The sequence below is a fragment of the Symphalangus syndactylus genome, chromosome X (assembly GCF_028878055.3).
Source record: "Symphalangus syndactylus isolate Jambi chromosome X, NHGRI_mSymSyn1-v2.1_pri, whole genome shotgun sequence".
Classification (NCBI taxonomy): Eukaryota; Metazoa; Chordata; class Mammalia; order Primates; family Hylobatidae; genus Symphalangus; species Symphalangus syndactylus.
Window position 1 is genome coordinate 82726835 of NC_072447.2, and position 24918 is coordinate 82751752.

A 24918-nucleotide genomic window follows, 5' to 3' on the forward strand; every position below is an offset into this window, starting at 1 on the left:
TCCCAATCTTAACATTTTAATATTATAAAAACATTCCTCTTTTTCATATTTCTATATCTTGTAGATAAGTAAATATTAGTTTATTGAAAGAAAGATCAGTGAGACTCTTAAAAGGTTTCATGTTGGTTTGGGTCTACTATGAGATGTAGATATTTTTAAATATATACAATTGCTACAGCCCCAGGAAATGTTAAAGTGCTTTATAGACAGTCTCACTTAATATTTAGGAAAGAGTCAGGTTTAACAAGTCCACATTAAATTGGGGATTTGCAAAAAATTCTTTGAAATAAAACACAGACACAACATACCAAAATCTCTGGGATGCAGCAAAAGCAGCATTAAGAGTTTATAGTGCTAAACACCTCAAAAAGTTAAAAAGATCTCATTAACAATCTAATGTCACACCTAGAGGAACTAGAAAAACAAGAAAAAACTAACCCCAAAGCTAGCAGAAGAAAATACATAATTAAAGTCGGAGTGGAAGTGAATGAAATTGATACACAAAAATTCATACAGAGGATCAACAAAATCAAAAGTTACTTCTTTGAAAGGATAAACAAAATCGATAGACCATTAGCTAAATTAACAAAGAAAAAAAGAGAGAAGATCCAAATAAGCACAATCTGAAAAGGCAAAGGTGACATTACGAATAATCCCATGTAAATACAAAAGATCCTCAGAGACTATTATGAACAACTCTAGATGCAAAAACTAGAAGATCTAGAGGAAATGGATACATTCCTGGAAACAAACATTCTCCTAAAATTGAATTAGGAAGAAATTTTTTTTTCCATTATAAAAATTTATCAAGGGAATAATTTAAGTTTTTAGAGGCTTGCTTTAGCAAGGTAAAAAAGACAACCAAATTATTAAAACACTTTATAAATTATTTTAAAACCTACCAATTGGGGCCTAAATGAAATAAACCCCCTATTACCTTAGGAAAGAGACAGCTTTCCTAAATCACAAAAGTTGATTTCCAAACTACACTCTTACTTCTAATGCCTTGGAACCCTAAGAAGAACTAAAGCTCACCAGTGATGGCTGCCCTGGAAGTCAAGGTGGGAAGAACAGGCAATATCCTGACACAGGCTAGATATAGACTCTGAGCCAAAAGCAGACTCTGTGACATGGAAAGGGACCACATAATTTTTTTTTTTTTTTTTTGAGACGGAGTCTCACTCTGTGGCCATGGCCCAGGCTGGAGTGTAGTGGCACAGTCTCGGCTCACTGCAAGCTCCACCTCCTGGGTTCACGCCATTCTTCTGCCTCAGCCTCCTGAGTAGCTGGAACTACAGGTGCCTGCCACCACACCCAGCTAATTTTTTGTATTTTTAGTAGAGACGGGGTTTCACCATGTTAGCCAGGATGGTCTCAATCTCCTGACCTCGTGATCTGCCCACCTCGGCCTCCCAAAGTGCTGGGATTACAGGCGTGAGCCACTGTGCCCGGCAGGGACTGCACAATTTATTAACCAACCAGGACACTTCTTTTTTTTTTTTTTTGGAGATGGAGTCTTACTCTTGTCACCCAGGCTGGAGGGCAGTGACGCGATCTCGGCTCACTGCAATCTCCGCCTCCTGGGCTCAAGCGATTCTCCTGCGTCAGCCTCCCGAGTAGCTAGGATTACAGGCGCCCGCCACCACACCCCACAAATTTTTTGTATTTGTAGTAGAGAACGGGATTTTGCCATGTTGGCCAGGCTGGTCTTGAACTCCTGATCTCAGGTGATCTGCCCGCCTTGGCCTCTCTAAGTGTTGGGATTACAGGCGTGAGCCACCATGCCTGGCCCCAACCAGAACACTTCTGAGCATGGAAGAGGATGCTGTTAATTACTCAAGACCAAAAGGCATAAAAGGAGACATATGTCCACCCAAGTGATAAGGCAGTTTGGGAAACTATGTTTCCCAGTATGCCTTGCCCCTTGAAAGTTAAAAATCTTAACTGGCACAGAGCACCCTGGGACACCTGTGGTTAGCACCATTTAAGAAGTAAACAGTATAGGGCTGGGTTCTGACGTGAAGGCTTCCCCCTTCCATGGGACACTTAACCAGACACAGGACACAACACCTGAGGTGAAATTTCAATTGGTATTAAGTCTGGGGTAGAGCTTCTCTCTCCCCACACATCTAGCTTCCAAAGATGTGGAGCTGGTGGAGCTGTCCATTGGTCCACTGCCCTGTTTCTCTGGGCACTGCCTCTGCCTCCCCATATCACCAGCATCCCAACTGCCACTAGTCTGTAGGGGGATTCTGGGCTAGGTGCTCTTCCCACTCGACTTCAACCAACTTGTACAGCTCCATGGTGGCCTGGGCATCTTCCACAGAGGAATGTCCGCTCTTCCCAACCTGGATATCCCAGTTTAGCAGCTTCTTGGTGAGATGCTTCAGAGATATGGTGGCATTCTCCGGGCAGTCAGTCTTCTGGTTGGGGGGGGGGATATGGGAGGTGTCACGGGTGAGGGACTTGGGGTGAAAGTACTGAAGGGCTTTGAAGTCGTTGTGGATGGCATACCCCACCACTATCTTCCCTGCAAGTATCTTCAAGATCTGGCCTTGAGCAATCTTGAAGGGTGTGGCATTCACCATGTGCTGCTTCCGGATACCACCCCACCTGGTTCGGTAGTCCACAATGTGGCAGGGGGGAAGAATGTACTCGTCATAAAGCACATCTCCGTTGTAGTTGACAATGCTACATCGAGCCAAGGAACTAACATGCCCCTTTGGTCCTGTGCCCACCATCTCACAGTCAATTGCCACCATCTTCCGTGGCAACTTCTGGGATGCTCCGGAGCATTTATTCTCTGAATGAGCTTGGGTGGAGTTCTGTGGGGCATTCTTCTGAGGACAGTTCTTTTTAGAGGATTTCTTCTGGGAGCTCTTCTTCTGAGAGTGGGTTGGGTGGCTATTGATCTTTGGAAGGGCACTCTGGAACTCCCCCAGCAAATCTACTTTAGCAGCAACAGAATCAGCCTTTTTTGAAGGGGCAGGGGTCAACCAAGACACTGCAGCTTTCTTGTCCAGGGGCTGTCCTGACCCATTGCTGGAGGCAGCTGTCTTCTTCTTTTTTGGGAAGGAAGGGGTCTTCCAAGTGCCATCCACCATAGGAGTTTCCCCTTTCTTTGGAGATTCAGAGTGCAACTTAGGCGCCTTGCTAGGGGGTTGGTTCTTTTTACTCAGAAAGCCTCTCCATTCTAAAAGCTTCCGCTTCTTGACAGAATTTCGGTGCTTGGCATTTCCTTCTAATGCCTTTTTGGGAGGAGGTTCCCCAAAATCCAGATTGAGCAGTAAAGTAGACATAGGGACAGTGGAAGGCGGAAGAGTAGTTGGGAAGAGTGGCTTATGGATGAAAAGAGGATGTGGGACTCATTCTCTGCTGAATCCTACTGTCCAGCATGTGGAGGTCTGTAGTATACCCTGGGGAAGAAAGTGACCCTGGTAACTGAGCTCCTAGGCCAGCGCAGGGGTGGGATTGAGGCTCGAGGCAGCCCACCTGGATAAGCATATGTCGGATGCCCGCGGTACAGGTTGATCTCTCACGCTCACAAACCTACCTCCCAGATGGGTCCAGCTAAGACCGGAAGCCGAATTAGGAAGAAATTGAAACCCTGAACAGACCAACATTAAGTTCCAAAATTGAATAAGTAGTGAAAAACTTACCAACCTAAAGAAGACCTGGATCAGATAGAGTCACAATTGAATTCTACCAGACATACAAGAGCTTATACCAATTCTACTGAAACTATTCCAAAAAAATCAAGGAGGAAGGACTCCTCCCTAACTCATTCTGTGAATCCAATGAATCCAGCATCGCCCTGATAACAAAACCTGGCAAAGACACAATGAAAAAAGAAAACTTCAAGCCACTTATGATGAAAATAGATGCAAAAGTCCTCAACAAAATACTAGCGAAACAAATTCAACAGCACATCAAAAAGTTAATTCACTATGATCAAGTAGGTGCCATTACTGGGATGCAAGGAAAATTCAACATATGCAAATCACTAAATGTGATTCAACACATAAAAATAATTTTAAAATATATGATCATCTCAACAGCTGCAGAGAAAGCTTTTGATAAAGTATACCATCCATTTATCATAAAACCCTCCAAAAACCATTTCCTAGTTACCAAAGGAAAATACCTGAAAATAATATGAGCCATATATCTGTAACAAACCCACAGCCAACACTGTACTGAATGGGCAAAAACTGGAAGCATTTCCCTTGAAAACTGGAACAAGACGAGGATACTCACTTTCACCACTCCTATTCAACACAGTACTGGAAGTGCTAGCAAGAGCTATCAGGCAAGAGAAATAAATAAAAGGCAACCAAATAGGAAAAGAAGTTGTCAAACTATCTCTCTTCATGGAAAATATGATTCTATACATAGAAAACCCTATAGATTCCACCAAAAGGCTCCTGGAACTGATAAATGACTTCAGTAATATTTCAGAATACAAAATCAATGTACCAAAATCAGTAGCATTTATATACACCAATGATATTCAAGCTGAGAGCCAAATCAAGAACACAATCATATTTACAGGGCTGGGCATGGTGGCTCATGCCAGTAATCCAAGCACACGGGGAGGCCAAAGCAGGAGGATCACTTGAGCTGAGGAGTTCAAGACCAGCCTGGGCAATATAGTGAGACCCCATATCTATAAAGTAAATAAATGAAAAAAAGTTCCATTTACAATAGCTGCAAAAAAATACCTAGGAATACATCTAACCAAGGGGATGAAGATCTCTACAAAAAGATCTAGAAAACACAGCTAAAAGAAATCATAGATGACACAGTAGAAAACATTTCATGCACATGGATTGGAAGAATCAATTTTGGTAAAATGGACATACTGCCCAAAGCAATCTATAGATCCAATGCTATTCCTCTCAAACTACCAACATTATTTTTCTCAGAATTGGAAAAAAAACTATTCTAAAATTCACATGGAGCCCCAAAAGAGCCAGAATAGCCAAAGCAATCCTAAGCAAAAAGAACAAAGCTGGAGGCATCACATTACCTGACTTCAAACTATACTACAAGGCCACAGTAACCAAAACAGCATGGTACTGGTGAAAAAACAGACACACAGACTGATAGAACAGAATAGAGAACCCAGAAATAAAGCCACAGACTTACAGCTATTTAATCTTCGACAAAGCCAACAAAAATAAGGAATAGGGAAAGATTACCTATTCAATAAATGGTTTGGGGATAGCTGGCTATCCATATGCAGAAGAATGAAACTGGACCCCCACTTTTCAACATGTAGAAAACTTAAGATGGATTAAATATTTACATGTAAGACCTCAAACTACAAGAATCATGGAAGAAAACCTAGTAATTACCCTTCTTACCATTGGCCTTGGGAATTTATGACAAAGTCCTCAAAAGCAATTGCAGCAAAAACAAAAATTGACAAGTGAGACCTAATTAAACTAAAGAGCTTCTGCACAGCAAAAGAAACTATCAACAGAGTAAACAGACAACCTACAGAATGGGAGAAAATATTCACAAACTCTGAATCTGACAAAGGTGTAATATCCAGAAATCTGTAAGGAACTTAAACACATTGAACAAGCAAAAAACAACCCCCTTAAAAAGGTGCAAAAGACATAAACAGACACTTTTCAAAAGAAGACATACAAGCAGCCAACAAACATATGAAAAAATGCTTATCATCATTAATCATCAGATAAATGCAAATCAAAACCACAATGAAATACCATCTCACACCCGTTAGAATGGTGATTATTAAAAAGTCAAAAAACAACAGATCTTGGCAAGGCTCTGTAGAAAAGAAGATGCTTATACACTGTTGGTAAGAATGTAAATTAGTTCAGCCAGTGTGGAAAGCTGTTTCAAGATTTCTCAAATTATTAGAAACCATTTGACCGAAGAATCCCATTACTGGGTAAATATTCCAATGAAAACAAATTGTTCTACCAAAAAACCACATGCACCTGTATGTTCATCACAACAGTATTTACAATAGCAACGACATGGAATCAATGTAGGTGCCCATCAACAGTGGATTGGATAAAGAAAGTGTGGTAAATATATATGATGGAATCCTATGTAGCCATAGAAAAGAATGAAATCATGTTCTTTGCAGTAACATGGATGCAGCTGGAGGCCATTATCCTAAGCGAATTAACACAGCAACAGAAAATCAAATACTGCATGTTCTCACTTATAAATGGGAGCTAAACACTGGGTACTCATGGACATGAAGATGGCAACAGTAGACACTGGGGACTACTAAATGTGGGAAGGATGGAGGGGGACAAGAGTTGGGAAACTAACTGTTGTGTACTATACTAAGTACCTGGGTGATAGGATCATTTGTACCCCAAACCTCAGCATCATGCAATACACCCAGGTAAAAAACCTGCACATGTACCCCCTGAATGTAAAATAAAAGTTGAAAAAAAGTAAATTAAAAAATCAGGATTTGGCTTCCAGTATGAATCCCATTCTTTTGTTGTTTCAGTGTGAAGATCACTTTTTAAAATGACTGCCTTTGGCGTTTGTCTTATTGCTACAGGTGTGTGACACATTTGTTTATGTGAGGAGGTGTGACGAAAAGTGGGTTCTCAGATATGGTTAAATTTGCATCGCTAAACCTGCTTGGGATTTGTACAATTTAAAATGTGCTCAGCTTAACATTAATTAGATATCTATACTTTGGATTACAAGTGCCTGGATATCATTATCTGTTTAAGTATTTGATATTTGGTTATTTAGATATAGTTAAAAATATTCCAGGGATGTGTGTGTGTTTTTTACATTGTGATTATTTTACATTAGACTTTATTTGGAACTATTATCAGATAGAAGATAATTAATGTGTCTTTCAAAGCTTTTTTTCCAGTAGGAGAGATTACGGTTATGATTTAAAATGAAGTGTGTGGAATGAAGAAGATCTGGAGTCTGGTTCATATTAAAACATCCCTGTTAACAAATAATTCAGCCTAGTGTTTTGTCTAAAATAGAGCCTCAGAGAATACATGCAGCTTCATTGATACAACAAGTAAATACCTGCTTTATGAAGCTCTAGTCTTAACAATGTTAAAGATTTAAATATGATATTGAAGGCCATTGTGGAATTTTTAAAAAAAAAAAACGAGGTCAACTTATTGTATTCTAGATATACTTTAATTTCTAAATGGATTTAAAATGAATAGTATGGATCTGAAGTCTGTCTATACAGCAGGAAATAGGTAAGTAATTACAGCTCGTAGTAGAGTTACTTGGAGTGGTAAATGATTTTATTGGAGGTCAAATAGCTGTCAAGAGATAACAGCTCATATTAGGTTCTCATAGTGTGTACCTTTTTTGGAATATAGAGAAAGCAGGTGCTTATTATGCAAAAGTTATCAGCTGAGGCTGATTTTTTTTTTGTGGGGGAGGGTGTGAAAGGTGGTAAAATGTTTGATTCCAAAGTAAAATAACAGATTTGGGCGACTCTGATCACTTAACCTAATATACTGTTTCTCTGTAATAAAGTGATATCTAACTGTTCAGAATTAAAACTGACATTTCAGGTGTCTCCTGTAATATATAACACTGCATGTGTCTTTAAGTCAAATCCAGACTTCTTTCTTGTTGAAAAACTATGTTCTGGCTGCCTAGGTAAGTTTGTATAGACCTAGTAAACAGAGCAGTAGGTTTCAGTATTTTTTGTAGTTCACTGTAGTGAAGATTAATTATATAAATGAAAGTTGCTGGTGTAATTGTATAGTCTTATTTGAAAACCACAGTACATGAAATTGAGCCTGTTTTAAAGGGGCTCTGTGTGTGTGTAGGTATGTGTGGATAGAGTTTTCTGAGTTTAAGGAATTTTTGTAAATAAACAACACAGACCTATATTCTTGCTGTTGCTCAATTGTGGTTTATATTTTAGAGAGCTAATATCTGTAGTATGATAGAACTGTGGTTACTCTAAGAAACCTAATGCCATTTGTGTCCGGGCTATTTCATTGCTTTTTCCATCTCAGAGAAATCAAATGCAACTTGAGGCAAAAGAGTGGAAATTAATGATATACTGAGATAATATGTGTTTGCATATATCATTTTGAGGCTGTTTTGGAGAATACTTTAGGTAGTCCATAGATAGGCAGATGGAGATTTTTAAGTACGTAAGCTGTAAATCAATCCATTCAGTCAGATCACTTAACTTATATGGAAGAAGGATGAGGAACAATACCACATTTTTATGTACAGAAATAACATCAGTTATTTAACATTCCCTTTTTGGCTCGTTAACAGCTTGTGGGTAGACGTAGCCCTGGATTATTATTACTTGGTTCCCTTAGGATATTGACCAGGGGAAATGGACAGGAAAATGGCAGAAAGGGAATGAAGTACTCATTTGAAAAAACAGTCAAAAGGAACAAATTATCAATTATTTGAGAATGAGTTCTCAGAAATTAGTTTATATGTTTTTGAAAGCAGTAGCAAAAGTAGAGGATTTATTTATTGGTACCATTCTAGTTCCAAAAAGGATTACAAAGTAGTTGGGTTACTTATCTTGGTAATGTGGGGTTTAGATCAAGGTGAATTGAGGGGGAGAATGGGGAGAAACTGCTTTTCTTACTGCAAAGTTTCCTCTCAACTTTAGCTCTGAGCTTGCTCTCACCCTCCAGGGGTAACTTGTTCATCTCCCAGTTGACTAATATGTACTTGGGCAGCTCAGTGGGGGGACTGCATGATCTTTTCAGTTCCAGTCTCTAATGTTGGTATCAAATAAGCATTTTCATTATTGATCAAGTCATCTCATTTAGGTGCCTGTATCCTAGTAAAAAGTATCTTGCCTCAGTAATAGTCTGTACATGTAAGCATTTAAGCTTTTAGTATGTTATAGGTCTTAATATCAGTGTTACTGTACATATTAAATAACATAAAGCTCTAATTTAGACTAAAACTTGTATTATCTTTTTTTAGGACAGCCAGTAGAGGTGACTTCATGTTTTCTGCGGATCGTTTGGTAGGTGGGGGCTTTTCATTTTCATTTCATTGTTTTGCCTAGTGATATAACCATGGTAGACCACGGGATATTTTTGTTCTAGAGGATTCTGGGGCTGAAAGAGATTGTGCTAAGTAACCATCATCTTGCTAGGCTAATGAAGTATTGTTTCACTGTTGCATTAAAGATCTACTTCAATACTTTTCACCACAAAGCATTACCCATGAACTAATTCCCTGTATTTCTGAGATACCACTACCTCTCAAATGGATCTTGGGAACTTAAGTCTCAGCAATTCTTAAGTGCCTCCTCTTAGGGCAGTGAAGTACATTAAAAGAAAACCAAAAATGTAAGGAGACCTCATAGTTACACTTGTGGTATCCAACGAATGTACAAAAATATATATTTCTTGTAGTTTATGGCGGCGGCAGGGGGAGGCTTATTTTGCCTCTTCTTTCCTGTACTAGCCTTCACATGTGAAATAGTACATTTGACTGTCTATGCTTTCCTCAGGCACTTCCTATTAAGGATTGACCAAGCCCAGTTCTGTTTAGCTAGTGGGATCTGAGAGGATCTCAGTCCAAATTGGTTTGTCTTCAGGGTAAGCACTGTGTTTTCTTCTTGTGTTAATATCTAAGCGTGCTCAGTGCTTGAAGTGAGGTTGACATGTTTTCTGCTGTGGCTATTAGTTTTAATCCACAGCAGAAAATACATTACATTCAGGGAAGTTTAGTGTATATTTATATTTATATATAGTTTAATGTATATTTATATTTAGTGTATATTCATGAAGTTTAGTGTATATTTCATGAATGTATTTCACTAAACTTGTGTGAATCAGGCATTGTGCTAGGCTGTGTCCAGAGAGATGAGATACAGTAGTGAAGAATGTAGGCATGGTCCCTAATCTCATGGTGTTTATGATCTAAATACTAGATTTACAAACTAAGTACAAATTTAGTTTGGGAAAGAAAGGAATGAACGTGGCTTCTTAGCCCCAAAGTTATAATCAGATTAAGGTAGATGATTAAAAGGAATATGAAAAAAAGGCATGAAACTTTTCATTTAGGTTTTGCCTGAGGAATTTATTCCAAAAGAGCATAGACAACTCCTGTTCTGCTTTTCATCATAAATATTCTTGGTTCAGAGACCAATTTTATTTAAAATTATTTGAGTTTTCAGTGGCAGTAATAACCCTTGTATAGTAACAAGATAAATGTGGTTGACATTCCTAGAGCAATAGTTAGGTCATTCTGTCTTTTATGCTTTTATCAAACTGAAAGAACAGGCTTGAAGAACTTGTATCTTAATGGCTGCTGTTTTGGTGTTTACTGGTAGAAAATGGTTCCTCTTTCTTTTGCTGTTCTTATGCTCTTTTTCTATAGAAAGTAGGAGTTAAGTTCATGGTTATTGTAAGATGCTTCCCTGAAAGGGCAAGCATAATCTTAGCCCAATGAGATAGTAAGGACCTATGGCATAATTCGCCTGAGGGGATGATGATTTGGACCTCTCTCTGTTCTCTGCAGGTGGCTTTGAAGGTCCTGATATGGGGTGAGAAAGGGTCTGTTGTGGTTGTGGTAGAGACTGGAGCTATTTAGGTTTATCTTCTTGAGGATTTCTAGTACACTATCTCCTGCAGCACATGTCATTAATATATATTAATTTTATCCTGAATTTGTCAGGGTTGGCTTCCTTGGCCCTCAGATCGTTGGGTTCTTTATATTTTAGTCACTCTTCTGATTTTATGCTCTCCTGTAAGAGTTGGGCACACTAATTTCTGTCCCAGTGTTGGAGGGGATGGGGATAGGAGGTAAGACTCATTAGAGGACTGTTACTAGGAGGAAAAGATCTAGGCTCTTCAAAGAAAAGAATCCTCTTTTACCGTTGTAATTTGCTCATAAAAAATAAATCTCCACAAAAGATGGTGGCTGGAGGTGAGTATGCACGCATATGCAGTATTCATGAGGTGCCTGGGCCCTCTGTCTGATGCTGCAGGCTGACAAAATCCTGGCTTATTTAGAATTGATTGTTTTAATGGCAGCAGGGTGTTATTGTATGTTGTGATAACGGAGCATAGGGCCTGGTGCTTCTCCCTGCTGTTGCAGATTCTCAATCAGTAATGTAATATTGATTGGATAAAATGTGCATTGCAGACTCAGCATTACTTTTATCATAGTTGGCTTTGGTTGTTCATGGGATTACCATATCTTGTTTTTGGAGGCTCTTCTAGTAGTTCTGAGTGATGGTTTCCTTTGTACTACACATTACGATTGATATGAGCCTTTTCTTTAGATGAGAAGCCCCAGTGCATTTTACTGGATCCTCCTTCAAGCTCAGTAAATTGGTTCAGCCAGTGCACTCATTTATTTCCTCTAAAGAAGTTTCAGGCTTTATTTACATTATGGTGGGACTTTGTTAAAAATAATCTGACTTAATGATTTCCAAGGTACTGAATAAAGCAGAGAAATTCCCAGTGAGCACTATTTCCAGAATAATAAGAAGTATATTACTTCCAAGAGTGCTTGCCATGACTGTTGTCACTTGCTGGAGTTTTGTGTCCCTCATAGTCTGGACTGACAGAATGAGAATCAGAAGGCATATTGGAGCCCTTTGGTGGCAATCATGTGCCTATCTGAGGTTGGATACCTAGCAGCAAGTAGCATGGCATTTGGATCTATCCCCGTATCTAACACATGATAGGGGGCCCCTTACTGCCTCCATAAGTGAAACCTTTGCCTAGTGTGTTCATGACTCTGCCTATTGTTCAGCTACTGAAGCTAACAGCTAATAGGAGATTCCCAGCAGGTTCTCAACTTCTTCTTCGTTTGACTCTCTAGATCAGACTTGTTGTGGAAGAGGGATTGAATCAGCTGCCATATAAAGAATGCATGGTGACCACTCCAACAGGTAACTAGGGCTGTTATTCTCAAATTTTCCTCATAAAAATTCTGAGCTAGAATGGGGAAAGATGTAAGTAAAGCAATCTAAGTAAACTAAAAATGCAAAATGAAGAGGCTAGGTGGAGCTATTCTTTTAAAATCTTAAAAAAAACTCAGGCATTTGGGAAAGAAATCTGTGTAGATGACTTTTTGTTAATGGCTTGCTTGTCAATTCAAGTTAAAGGTTAAAAAAAAAATACTCTTCAGCATGCAGGTGTTGCCTCTGATGATGGCCCATTGAGACCATAGTTAAGAATTGCTGGCAGCTTATCTTCATCTCTATGGGAAAGCTGCTGGTGAGCACAAATGGGCAAGTCTGTTTTGGCACTGAAATTACATGTTAAAAAAGGATAGACAGTAAAAAAGAAAACTAAAAATGATAAGAATTGGAGAAGGTGCATTGTTCTATCCTTTAATAGAAAGTAGCCAAAGATCCCTGTTTCAGGGATTTGAAATTATGATTTGGTTTAGTAAATAATGTAAAACTGTTCTATTCAAAGGATTGACTTTATGAAACTTGGGACTGAGTTTGTAGCATCATAATTGACACAAATTCAGGATGAGACCACGAGTTGAGCATGTCTTAATAACTATTTCAGCCACTTTCTTCTCCTTTTAAGGCAGAATGGAGGCTCATAAAGAAGAATGGAATGAGGAAGCTTTCTGCTGTGGCTCACAGTGGGGTCCCAGTTTGAATTGATGGGGTATATAGCATTCTCAGAGTGCAGTGATTCTCCTTTGAATTCAGTTTGAGGCATGTGTATGTGAATATTATGTTATAATAAGTCCTATTCCCATTCAATGAAGTCTGCCTCTCCCCATTATCCCCACAGGTTTCTTTTTTTTTTTTGAGACGGAGTCTCGCTCTCTCACTCAGGCTGGAGTGCAGTGGTGCGATCTCGGCTCACTGCAAGCTCCACCTCCCGGGTTCACGCCATTCTCCTGCCTCAACCTCTCCGAGTAGCTGGGACTACAGGCGCCCGCCATCACGCCCGGCTAATTTTTTGTATTTTTTTTAGTAGAGACGGGGTTTCACCGTGGTCTCGATCTCCTGACCTTGTGATCCGCCCGCCTCGGCCTCCCAAAGTGCTGGGATTACAAGCGTGAGCCACCGCGCCCGGCCCCCACAGGTTTCTTATGAAGAATTAAGAAATAACTGAAAAATCATGACTCATGTCATTATTTCCACAGGGAATCTCAGGCATTATACAGTGTGTCTGAACAAGGGTTGCTTTGTGCTCATCTACTTTAAACCATAGACACTTTATAAAATAAGTAGGTTACTCCAGTGATGAAAGATAAATTCTTTGGTTTTATTTCCTGACAGGGTACAAGTATGAAGGAGTGAAATTTGAGAAGGGAAATTGTGGGGTCAGCATAATGAGAAGCGGTAGGTTCACATGTGTGTGATTTTTGTCTCTCTGTATGCATAGAAATGGTTGCTGTTTTCCAGAAGAGAGGCAGGCTTGTCTGTCATAATTGCAGCCTGCCCTTAGTTAAATCTCGCCACCTGTGTTATCTAGCCTCATGGTGCTGTGGAGTCATGGCCTGTATGAGGCTAGGTTTGGCTAATTTTAACTACAGAGCATATTCCCTAATAGAGTGCTCCCATGGGCAAGCCAGCTTTCAAAGAGATTCAGGGGAGGATGGGAGGATAGGAGGATGTGATGATGCTATCTTGGGGAGAACAGGGCAGTTTGAAGACTGAGGGAATATGGCCTTTATTCTTCCATAAATCTTTTGCATTTTCTCAGACAAAAGTCACAAATTTAGGTGGTTTAAAGGCTTCTTTGAAATAATAGAGATAAAAATATTCCTGATATTTAAAAAGCTCGGGGAGCTGCTCAACAAAATACTTTATTTCCTATAATCACGGAAGCATGACAGCTCTAAAACTTGTAAGCCAGCAGTAAAACTAGCTTATTCTAGTTTCATAAACCAGCCCTTAACCTGGTTTCATTAACCTCCACTAAGTATGAAATATGAGCATATCAGAAATAAAAGCTGTCAGCTTCAAAATAATTATTTTCATCTTCCTTCCTTTTTGTATTAATAACAGTGACAAACTATACTTTGGCCTATTCTTGGACTTTCTCTCTTTCCCCTAATCTTTTTTCTTTCTTTTTTCTTCTTCAAGGTGAGGCAATGGAACAAGGTTTACGAGACTGCTGTCGATCCATACGAATTGGAAAGATCCTGATTCAGAGTGATGAGGAGACACAAAGAGCCAAAGTATATTATGCCAAATTCCCCCCAGACATTTACCGGAGAAAAGTCCTTCTGATGTATCCAATTCTCAGTGAGTGGCTTCCATTTATTTGTAACCGTTGGTTAGGTTTAAATTCAACTTAGTGCCTGCCTCCTAGGTACCCTTACATAAAAGGCAAAAATAGTTTCTAAATGTTTTTTTCTCAGGTGGGAAAACTGCCCCGGGCAGTTCACTGGAGAGTTTTTATTGCATAATAAGAGAATATACAGTAGTCAGACCTTATTAGCCCCAACAAGCTTCTGTCTTGAACACATTGAAACAAAGGATTTAATGAGGCAAAATATATGGAATACAGAAAATATATTGAAACATATCTCCTCCTTAGCCTAATGAGTACAGCAGTGATTTTCCTCAATAATTTATTCTTTCTGGAGGTAATATTTTTTCCTGCTATTCTGTTCTCTTTCTTAAGCTTACTCAGACCACACTTGGCATGGTCTTTAAGGGAGGTGAGAGGGAATATGTTAAATTTGATATCTCATATACTAAATGAATTTAGGGCTTGGTATTTGATAACTGAAAAGTGTATGTGTCATGTTCATTATTGAAGATAGCACGGATAAAGAACAAGTACCTTCATATGAAGTGGTTTCTTACGTTAGATTGCTATATTGCTCTTACTTCAAAGACATTTTGTGGATGGGTGCTGTGGCTCACACCTGTAATCCCAGCACTTTGGGAGGTTGAGGTGGAAGGATCGCTTGAGCCCAGGAGTTTATGACCAGCCTGGGCAACATATGGAGAACCCATTTCTGAAATAAATAGAAAAAGTAGCTGGGTGTGGTGGCATGTGCCTATAGTCCCAGCTACTTGGGAGGCTGAGGTGGGAGGATGGCTTGAGCCTGGGAAGTCAAGGCTGCAGTGGGCCGAGATCATGCCACTACACTCCAGCCTGAGTGACAGAGTGAGTCCCTGTCCCCCCCGCCAAAAAAATAGAAAAAAGACATTTAAAAATGAATGTTAAGGTTGCTAATCCATTTGGTTATCTTTTGATTCCAGGCACTGGAAATACTGTAATAGAAGCTGTAAAGGTTCTTATAGAACATGGAGTTCAACCCAGTGTTATCATCCTACTCAGTCTGTTCTCCACTCCTCATGGTGAGTTCAGCATGAGGCAGTAACTAGGGCTCCATATAGTCCTGAGGTGGGTAAGTATGCATTTTCTAGCTTCTAATCCTGAGGAAAAGTTTATCTGCTTTCACATTAAATCTGAATCTAATTTGGGTAATTATAACTTGTGTTTGTCATCTCTAAGCTTAGTGATAACATTTTATACCATTCTAATGTTCAAATGCAAATAGAGAAGTATAAACTAACCCCATTTAAAAGAATTGCAATTGTTTTCCTGGTTTGGCCTGCAAATGACTCAAAGGTTCCTATTTCCCTTGGCTCCCCACCTGAGGCTGAGAACTGCTCACAAACAGCAAGAAACTTAAGGTTCTAGCTAGCCCTGTAGTCTTACTGAAGTAATCTTTGCAAGTGTGAAGTGAAGAGCAGAAGTTTTTAAAGTTAGACTTCTGCTCAAAGAGCAGAGAGAACTGTGTGTTCTCCATTTCCTGAAGGAGGTGTACCTAACTTAATATCCTAGTGTTTTTTGCCGTACATTATAGAACAATTGGGAATATATTTTAAGAAAATAATTATAGGTGCATGTAGAAATTTAGCTTCTAGGATGTTTATTGTAGAGTTATTTGGTATAAGAAAAAATGTGAAAGTATACAAATGACTCACAATAAGGAAATGGTTAAATAATATATATTCAAAGGATATACTATTATGTAACTGTTAAATCATGTTTTTGGAAAATATTGAATGGCATCCAAAAATGTACATGGTAAATGTAAAAAAGCAGTATAAAAATAACAGCATTAGAATAGGGTAAAGTGTTATCACCAAGCTTGGAGATGACCAGTACCAATTATGACTATTTTAATTATAAAAATCAGTGTTGGATTTAATATGGAACCTAATAAATCTTTCCTTAGCATGAGAGGCTAGACAGACACACAATGTTGTTTCAATTTTGGTTTCAAAATGCATACACAATATTAATAGTGGTTATTTTAGGCTGGTGGGATTCTAAGTGCTTTTCATTTTATTTTTAAGCTTTAAATTGGTATTTTTCAAATGTTGTACATTGAATTTGTATTTGCTTCATAATTTTTAAAAAGGGCAATATATGGCTTCTCTAGTCAGGTGTTTTCTCATTTCCAAAATTTCTAAGTCTTAGCCAGTTCTGAAGAGGCTACAGTATATCTAGTTGGGAAAGCTGGTTTCAGTAGGTTATTGATAGGAGTTATGGCCTGTTTGATTACTTTGCTGTTTCATAACCAAATATTACTTGTAGTTCAAATGTTGGTGGTAACAAAAGGTGATTTGCTTAGTTATCATTTATATATATAAAACACAGGTGGCATTGAAAATATTGAGAGAATCCAGTAATTATTAAAATTTTTGCCTTTGGGAATAGAAAAGCACTATTTTTAGTTCTAATAGTATACATGAGAATGGTGTACTATTCTTTGACATTTATAGCTGAAAAATTTTATTCTGTGGCAACTTTGCTATGGATTTTTAGTTCGACAGGGTAATTAAAATAGTCATAATTTGTATTGGTCATCTCTAAGCTTGGTGATAACATTTTATGTGATTCTAATGCTGTTATTTATATATTTTTTACATTTTTACATTTACCATGTACATTTTTTGATGCCATTCAATATTTTCCAAAAATATGATTTAACAGTTATATATTACATCCTTTGAATATGTTATTTATTTAACCATTTCCTTATTGTGAGTTATTTACATACTTTCACATTTTTTCTTATGCCAAATCACTCTACAATGAATATCCTAGTCCTTGTTACCTTTCCCTACCTATTCCCCTCCCCATAAGCTAGAGTCCTAACTTCTAAAAAGCTGGCGTGCTCTGACACACCAGCTTTTTCTGTGAAAAGCAAGTACATTGTGAAACACTATGCTTGTTTCACAGTGTTTCAGTTGGGAAACCATCATCTTATGTGTGATCATCTTTAATTTTTTTAATAGAGATAGGGTGTTGCTGTGTGGCCTAGGCTGGTCTCAAACTCCTGGCCTTGAGTGATCCTCCTGCCTCAGCCTTCTAAAGCTCTGAGATTACAGGCTTGAGGCACTGTGCCTGGCCTGTGATCCTCATTTTAAAAAGGACTGTATTCACTCTATTACAGTCACCTTTAAAATAAAACAAAATAAAAAATACTCTTTAGGGGGAAAGTTTCTATAACTGAATAATTATATTTTTCAACTTGAGTATAAAATAATAATTCTAAGAATGTATTAGTGAGATGGAGGGTGCATAGTCTGACTACTGTCAAAGCTTTTCAGACTTTATAAAAAGGAAGAGATTAACCAAGTCTGATTAGGTATCCAAAGATCATTGCTTTCTGTCAATTCTTCTGTCAATTTTAGACCTAGTGGCAATAACTACAAAATTCCTGAATTACAACTGGTGTTACCAAAATATCCTACCATAATAACTTTTTTTTTTTGAAGGTGCCAAATCAATCATTCAGGAGTTTCCAGAGATCACAATTTTAACTACTGAAGTTCATCCTGTTGCACCTACACATTTTGGACAGAAATACTTTGGAACAGACTAAGTTATTTAAGTAAAATAATTATCTTGTGTAATATTACAATCATGTTTTGATTTTCTATTTGTTTTACTGATTCAATTGAGGGTGGCAGAGAAAAATGTGTTAAAATGCTTTTTAGTTTTGGAAGTGGGTATATTTGAGGTTATATCTCATTTAGTTATTTGTTTACTGTTGGCACCGAATTCAACAATGAAGTATATGCAATTCTTACAAAACATAAATTTTAATAATATTCTAATGCAAATTACTGAATCCTCAGTGCATTAAAATTATTTCCTAATTTATGAGCCTCTTAGTTTGGAGGTTGCTTGAAGCCACAAATAAAACTCAAATGAGTCAGTTCTTTGTCCCACTGTAGTTTGCATTTTGTTTAGTTTGGTTTTAGCTCTGGTAAGGTTTCATATATGTGGCTATTGCCACATTCCTCTACTGTTTTCTTTCTGATACTGGACATGCTAGTAACTTGGAGAGGAGAATAAAAGAATGTCTCCTGGAATTTTACATTCCCATTAATGTCCTCATTCAATTGGCAGACCTAGGATGTATGGTTAACTCTCAGGCCATTATGTTCTTCATGGCTCATTTCCCAAACTGCATTGTTGGTAGGTGCCTTGCTAAGCTGTAATGCAGTGAAGAAGATAGTGGGGCATTTTTAGTAATTGGAACTGTAACATTAATTTACAAGATTGAACCGGGGATGTCTGGATGCTGACAAGGGAGAGCCAAGTACTGTTAATGCCATCAATTCTCTAGGAAGGAATTGGTGGTTTTTCTGAAGTGTGGGAGAAAGGGTGGTTTCTTGCTGGATTTCATGGCCAGTAAGTAAATTTAAATGCTTCATTTTTAATTTGGATGTTTCTGCTAGAGACCTTTGATTTGGAAATTAGTTATTTTGCATGTTTGTCAACTGTGTATGTATTAAAATAGAAAAAAACCCGTGTTTTTTATAAAAACCCCCAAGATTTGTATATGTTCCTCTTTAGGCTTCTGAAAGGGAGAGAAACCATTTTGGAAATCAATGTTGGTGTTCTGAAATCTGCTTGTAAAACTCTGATCTCATTTTACATTGATATTAAAACATTTTAACAGTGTTGGCTAGCTGATTACTTGATTAATTATACTCCCATGGCCCCACAGGCAGCTGTTGTGGGCCTCTGTTCAAAAGCACAGAAAAGAGCAGAAGGAAATGTCTTTGAAAGAATCAAAGCTGATGAAATCAGCAAAGATTGGGGGAAAGGAAGGAAGCCTGGTGCAGATTGGATTATATTTTTCCTTTGGAGACTAGAATACTAGAAGAACTTCAGTATATTTTTCCCTTTATTTTTGAAGACTGTCATATAATAAATTGAGATTAATAGATTACTCATATTACAGTTCTTCCATGGCAAATGTTGCTTTCAAGTTGTTACTGAAATTCTCATCTATACTTGTCAGTTAACTGTCTTGATACAGTATGGATTTTGTTTACTCCTGACTAACAGAAGTTATAACTAAAGCCCGTTAAAGCCAGAATTTCTATCTCCCTCTCCCAGCACAGATGTGAACCAGCAAATTTAGCTGGAGAACAGATATGCTTGAGATTGGTGCATCAAACTAGTTGAAAAGATGATGCCTACCACTATAGGAGTTAATGCTTCTAAATTAGTGCTTATGTTAGGGCTTCAGTATTTCATTTGAGGTGACTTTCCAAAACAGCAGACAAATTTATATTCAAGTGTAGATATAAAACCATATTTTAAGCAAATTATTTTTGTATTACCAGCCATTTAGATTTAACATGTCTTTGTTCCTCAATTGATATTTAGTTGACTACATTTGGTTCCCACATGAAGGGCCTAGAATGAACAGTAGGAAGTATTCGATGAGGTCATAGTCCCCCCGATGTTTGTCTTCTATCCCTCTCTAGATTTCAAGAAAATTATACCTATGGGTTTTGAAGTTTGGGTCTTTTTAGGAAATGAGGCATTATTTGTAGGGTTAATCACTTGCAGGACTCTTTGAGCATGGGACATTTTTTAAGTATTCTAAATTTAACACAAGATTAACAGACTATTCAAAACAAGATTGTTTTTAAGTAATGTGAACTTCAGAGTAGTATAAACTGTGTATATTCCTTACTGAAGAACATACCCTAGCACAATAAAAACAACACTCCAATCGTATATGCAGTGGTTCTCAAAACTTGAATGTGCATCAGAATCACCTAGAGGGCCACAGATTGCTGCAGCCTAACAAGTTCCCACGAGATGCTAACGTTGTTTTGGAGACCACATTTTGATTTAAGACATTTCTTTTATAATACAAGCATTTAATGTTATAAGTTTTCCTATAAATATTGATTTAGCTGTACCTCACAAATTTTGATATAGTATGTTTCATTTTCATTTATATTAAAATAATTGCTCATTTTTCATTTCTTCTTTGACCCAGGGTTATTTAGAAACGTGTCATTTAATTTCCAAATATGGGATTTTCCAGATTTCTTTCTGTTATTGCTTTCTAATTTAATCCCATTGTGGTGAGAGAATATACTTCTTATTATTTGAATCCTTTTAAATTTATGGAGACTTGTTTTATGGCCCAGAATATAGTCTCTTTTGGTAAATCTTCCATGTGTGCTTGAAAACCATGTTTTATCCTGCCATTTTTGGATAGAGTGTTCTATGTCAATTAGGTTAAGTTGGTTGATAGTGTTGTTCAAGTCTTCTACTTTACTGATTTTCTCTTTTTTCGTCTGCTCCTTCTGAGGCAACTTTACTGACTTTCTGTCTACTTATTCTATCAGTTGTTGGGAGAGGATTGATGAAATCTCTGACTAAAATTTATATTTGTTTGTTTCTCCTTTCAGTTTTATCAGGTTTTGCTTTATGTATTTTGAAGCTTTGTTGTTAGGAGTGTAAACTTTTAGGATTTTTATGTTCTCTTGATAAGCTGACTCTTTATCATGAAATATTCCCTTTTATCCCTGTTATTCTTCTGAAATCTACTTTGCCTGATGTTAATGTAAATATGCTGGCTTGCTTTTGAATAATATTAACATGGCATATCTTTATTCATCCTTTTAATTTTTTTTTTTGAGATGGAGTCTCATTCACTCTGTCACCCACGCTGGAGTGCAATGGCGTCATCTTGGCTCACTGCAACCTCTGCCTCCTGGGTTCAAGTGATGCTCCTGTCTCAGCCTCCCAAGTAGCTGGGACTACAGATGTATACCGCTATGCCTGGCTAATTTGTGTATTCTTAGTAGAGATGGGGTTTCACCACATTGGCCAGGCTGTACTCGAACTCCTGACCTCAAGTGATCTGCCCGCCTCAACTTTTCAAAGTGCTGGCATTACAGGTGTGAGCCACCATGCCTGGCCTCATTCTTTTACTTTTAACTTATGTGTGGGGGGTTTTTTTGAGACAGGGTCTCATTCCATCACCCCGGCCAGAATGCAATGGCATGATCATAGCTCACTGTAACCTTGAACTCCTAGGTTAAAGTGATCCTCCTGCCCCAGCCTCCCAAGTAGGCAGGACTACAGGCATGCATCACTACACCTGGCTAATTTTTAATTTTTTTTGTAGAGATGGGGTCTTGCTAAGTTGCCCAGGCTGATCTTGAACTCTTGGCATCAAGGGATCCTCACACCTTAGCCTCTCAAAGCCATGAGATTACATGTTTGAGCCATCACACCCAGCCCTATTTGTGTTTTTATAGATTTTTTTAATTAAACATTTCAAAATTTTATTTCTAGAGACAGAGTCTTGCAATATTGCCCATGTTGGACTTCAACTCCTATTTCCTGAGTAGCTGGGACGACAAGCATGTGCCATGACACCTGAATTGTTTTTATATTTAATCTGGGTTTCTTATAGGTAACCTAGAGTTGGGTCTTGCTTTATTTTTCCAATTTGACAGTCTCTGCCTTCTAATCAGGATGTTTAGACCATTTTTATTTAATGTGATTATTGATATGATTGGTTTAAAATCTACCATCTTGCTATTTGCCTTCTATTTGTTCATTATTCACTTTTTCCTCTTTTTCTATGTTCTTTTGCATTATTATTTATTATTCCTTTTTATCTATTTGGATTATATTAGATGCAATACTTTGTTCTTTTAGTGGTTCCTTTAGGGTTTATAGTATATAACTTTAATTTATCACAGCCCACTTCAAGCATAAGATAAGAACTTCATGTACTTCTGTTAGACCTAAAACCATAAAAACCCTAGAAGAAAACCTAGGCAATACCATTCAGGACATAGGCATGGGCAAGGACTTCATGTCTAAAACACCAAAAGCAATGGCAACAAAAGCCAAAATTGACAAATAGGATCTAATTCAACTAAAGAGCTTCTGCACAGCAAAAGAAACTACCATCAGAGTGAACAGGCAACCTACAAAATGGGAGAAAATTTTCTCAACCTACTCATCTGACAAAGGGCTAATATCCAGAATCTACAATGAACTCAAACAAATTTACAAGAAAAAAACAAACAACCCCATCAAAAAGTGGGTGAAGGACATGAACAGACACTTCTCAAAAGAAGACATATATGCAGCCAAAAAACACATGAAAAAATGCTCATCATCACTGGCCATCAGAGAAATGCAAATCAAAACCACAGTGAGATACCATCTCACACCAGTTAGAATGGTGATCATTAAAAAGTCAGGAAACAATAGGTGCTGGAGAGGATGTGGAGAAATAGGAACACTTTTACACTGTTGGTGGGACTGTAAGCTAGTTCAACCATTGTGGAAGTCAGTGTGGCGATTCCTCAGGGACCTAGAACTAGAAATACCATTTGACCCAGCCATCCCATTACTGGGTATATACCCAAAGGATTATAAATCATGCTGCTATGAAGACACATTCACACATATGTTTATTGTGGCACTATTCACAATAGCAAAGACTTGGAACCAACCCAAATGTCCAACAACGATAGACTGGATTAAGAAAATGTGGCACATATACACCATGGAATACTATGCAGCCATAAAAAATGATGAGTTCATGTCCTCTGTAGGGACATGGATGAAACGAAATCATCATTCTCAGCAAACTATCACAAGGACAAAAAACAAACACCACATGTTCTCACTCATAGGTGGGAATCGAACAATGAGAACACATGGACACAGGAAGGGGAACATCACACTCTGGGGACTGTTGTGGTATGGGGGCAGGGGGGAGGGACAGCATTAGGAGATATACCTAATGCTAAATGACGAGTTAATGGGTGCAGTGCACCCACATGGCACATGTATACATATGTAACAAACCTGCACATTGTGCACATATACCCTAAAGCTTAAAGTATAATAATAAAATAAAATAAAATAAAATAAAATAAAATAAAATAAAATAAAATAAAAGGAGAACTTCATGTACTTCTATTCCCCCACTCAAGTCTGTTTCCTATTTTTGTGATATGTTTTACTTCCACACATGTTAAACCTTATAATACATTGTGGGTTTTTGTTTGTTTTCAGTACTTTTAAAGTGATATAAAAAGAAATAAGAAAAAAGGTATTTTCATTTTTTAAATGTACTTTAAGTTCTGGGATACATATGCAGAACGTGCAGGTTTGTTACATAGGTATACATGTGCCATGGTGGATTGCTGCACCCATCAACCTGTCATCTAGGTTTTGAGCCCCGCATGCATTAGGTATTTGTCCTAATACTATCCTTCCCCTTGCTCCCCATGCCCCAACAGGCCCAGTGTGTGATCTTACTCTCCCTTTGTCCATGTGTTCTCATTGTTTAACTCCCACTTGTGAGTGAGAACATGTGGTGTCTGTTTTTCTGTTCCTGTGTTAGTTTGCTGAGAATGATGGCTTCATCCATGTCCCTGGAAAGGACATGAACTCATTCTTTTTTGTGGCTGCATAGTATTCCATGGTGTATATGTGCCACATTTTCTTTATCCAGTCTATCATTGATGGGCATTTGGGTTGGTTCCAAGTCTTTGCTATTGTAAATAGCGCTGCAATAAACATACGTGTGCATGTGTCTTTATAGTAGAATGATTTATAATCCTTTGGGTATATACCCAATAATGGGATTGCTGGGTCAAATGGTATTTCTAATTCTAGATGCTTGAGGAATCGCCACACTGTCTTCCACAATGGTTGAACTAGTTTACAGTCCCACCAACAGTGTAAAAGCATTCCTATTTCTCCACATCCTCTCCAGCATCTGTTGTTTCCTGACTTTTTAATGATTGCCATTCTAATTGGTGTGAGATGGTATCTCATTGTGATTTTGATTTGCATTTCTGTAATGACCAGTGATGATGAGCTTTTTTCCCAATGTTTGCTGGCTGCATAAATGTCTTCTTTTGAGAAGTGTCTGTTCATATCCTTTGCCCACTTTTTGATGGGCCTGTTTTTTTCTAGTAAATTTGTTTAAGTTCCCTGTAGATTCTGGATATTAGACATTTGTCAGATAGATAGATTGCAAAAATTTTTGCCCATTCAAAAGATAGCCTGTTCACTCTAATCATAGTTTTTTTTTTTCTGTGCAGAAGCTGTTTAGTTTAATTGGATCCCATTTGTCAATTTTGGCTTTTGTTGCCATTGCTTTTGGGGTTTTAGTCATGAAGTCTTTGCCCATGCGTATGTCCTGAATGGTATTGCCTAGGTTTTCTTCTAGGGTTTTTATGGTTTTAGGTCTTACATTTTAGTCTTTGATCCATCTTGAGTTAATTTTTGTATAAGGTGTAAGGAACGGGTCCAGTTTCAGTTTTCTGCATATGGCTAGCCAGTTTTCCTAACACCATTTATTAAATAGGGAATCCATTCCCCATTGCTTATTTTTGTCAGGTTTGTCAAAGATCTGATGGTTGTAGTTGTGTGGTATTATTTCTGAAATCTCTGTTCTGTTCCATTGGTCTATATATCTGTTTTGGTACCAGTACCATGCTGTTTTGGTTACTGTAGCCTTGTAACATAGTTTGAAGTTAGGCAGGGTGATGCTTCCAGCTTTGTTCTTTTTGGTTAGGATTGTCTTGCTATACAGGTTCTTTATTGGTTCCATATGAAATTTAGATTTTCTAATTCTGTGAAGAAAGTCATTGGTAGCTTGAAGGGGATAGCA

At 37.9% G+C, this 24918-nt stretch overlaps 3 protein-coding genes across 7 annotated transcripts in view; 1 reads left to right on the forward strand and 2 right to left on the reverse strand.

Annotated features, from left to right (window-relative positions):
* Positions 1-18914, forward strand: part of UPRT (uracil phosphoribosyltransferase homolog) — a 32239-nt gene extending 13325 nt beyond the window's left edge. For 3 of the 5 annotated variants that reach the window (XM_055269489.2, XM_055269492.1, XM_055269493.2), the window contains 6 exons: positions 8956-8998; positions 11815-11884; positions 13244-13306; positions 14054-14215; positions 15185-15283; positions 17720-18914. In XM_055269489.2, the coding sequence (XP_055125464.1) occupies positions 8956-8998; positions 11815-11884; positions 13244-13306; positions 14054-14215; positions 15185-15283; positions 17720-17826 (544 nt within the window). In that variant the 3' untranslated portion in view covers positions 17827-18914. Of the gene's footprint in view, positions 1-8955; positions 8999-11814; positions 11885-13243; positions 13307-14053; positions 14216-15184; positions 15334-17719 lie in introns of all 5 variants that reach the window. The other 2 variants (XM_055269491.2, XM_055269490.2) reach the window with 2 other exon arrangements.
* The window catches only part of ZDHHC15 (zinc finger DHHC-type palmitoyltransferase 15), a 258275-nt gene that overhangs the window by 1597 nt on the left and 231760 nt on the right, over positions 1-24918 (reverse strand). The window lies entirely within an intron of this gene.
* LOC129476474 (interferon-stimulated 20 kDa exonuclease-like 2) lies at positions 587-6363 on the reverse strand. The gene has a single exon (XM_063634710.1). The coding sequence runs from the start codon at positions 3297-3299 to the stop codon at positions 2235-2237; it is 1065 nt and encodes a 354-aa protein (XP_063490780.1). The 5' UTR covers positions 3300-6363; the 3' UTR covers positions 587-2234.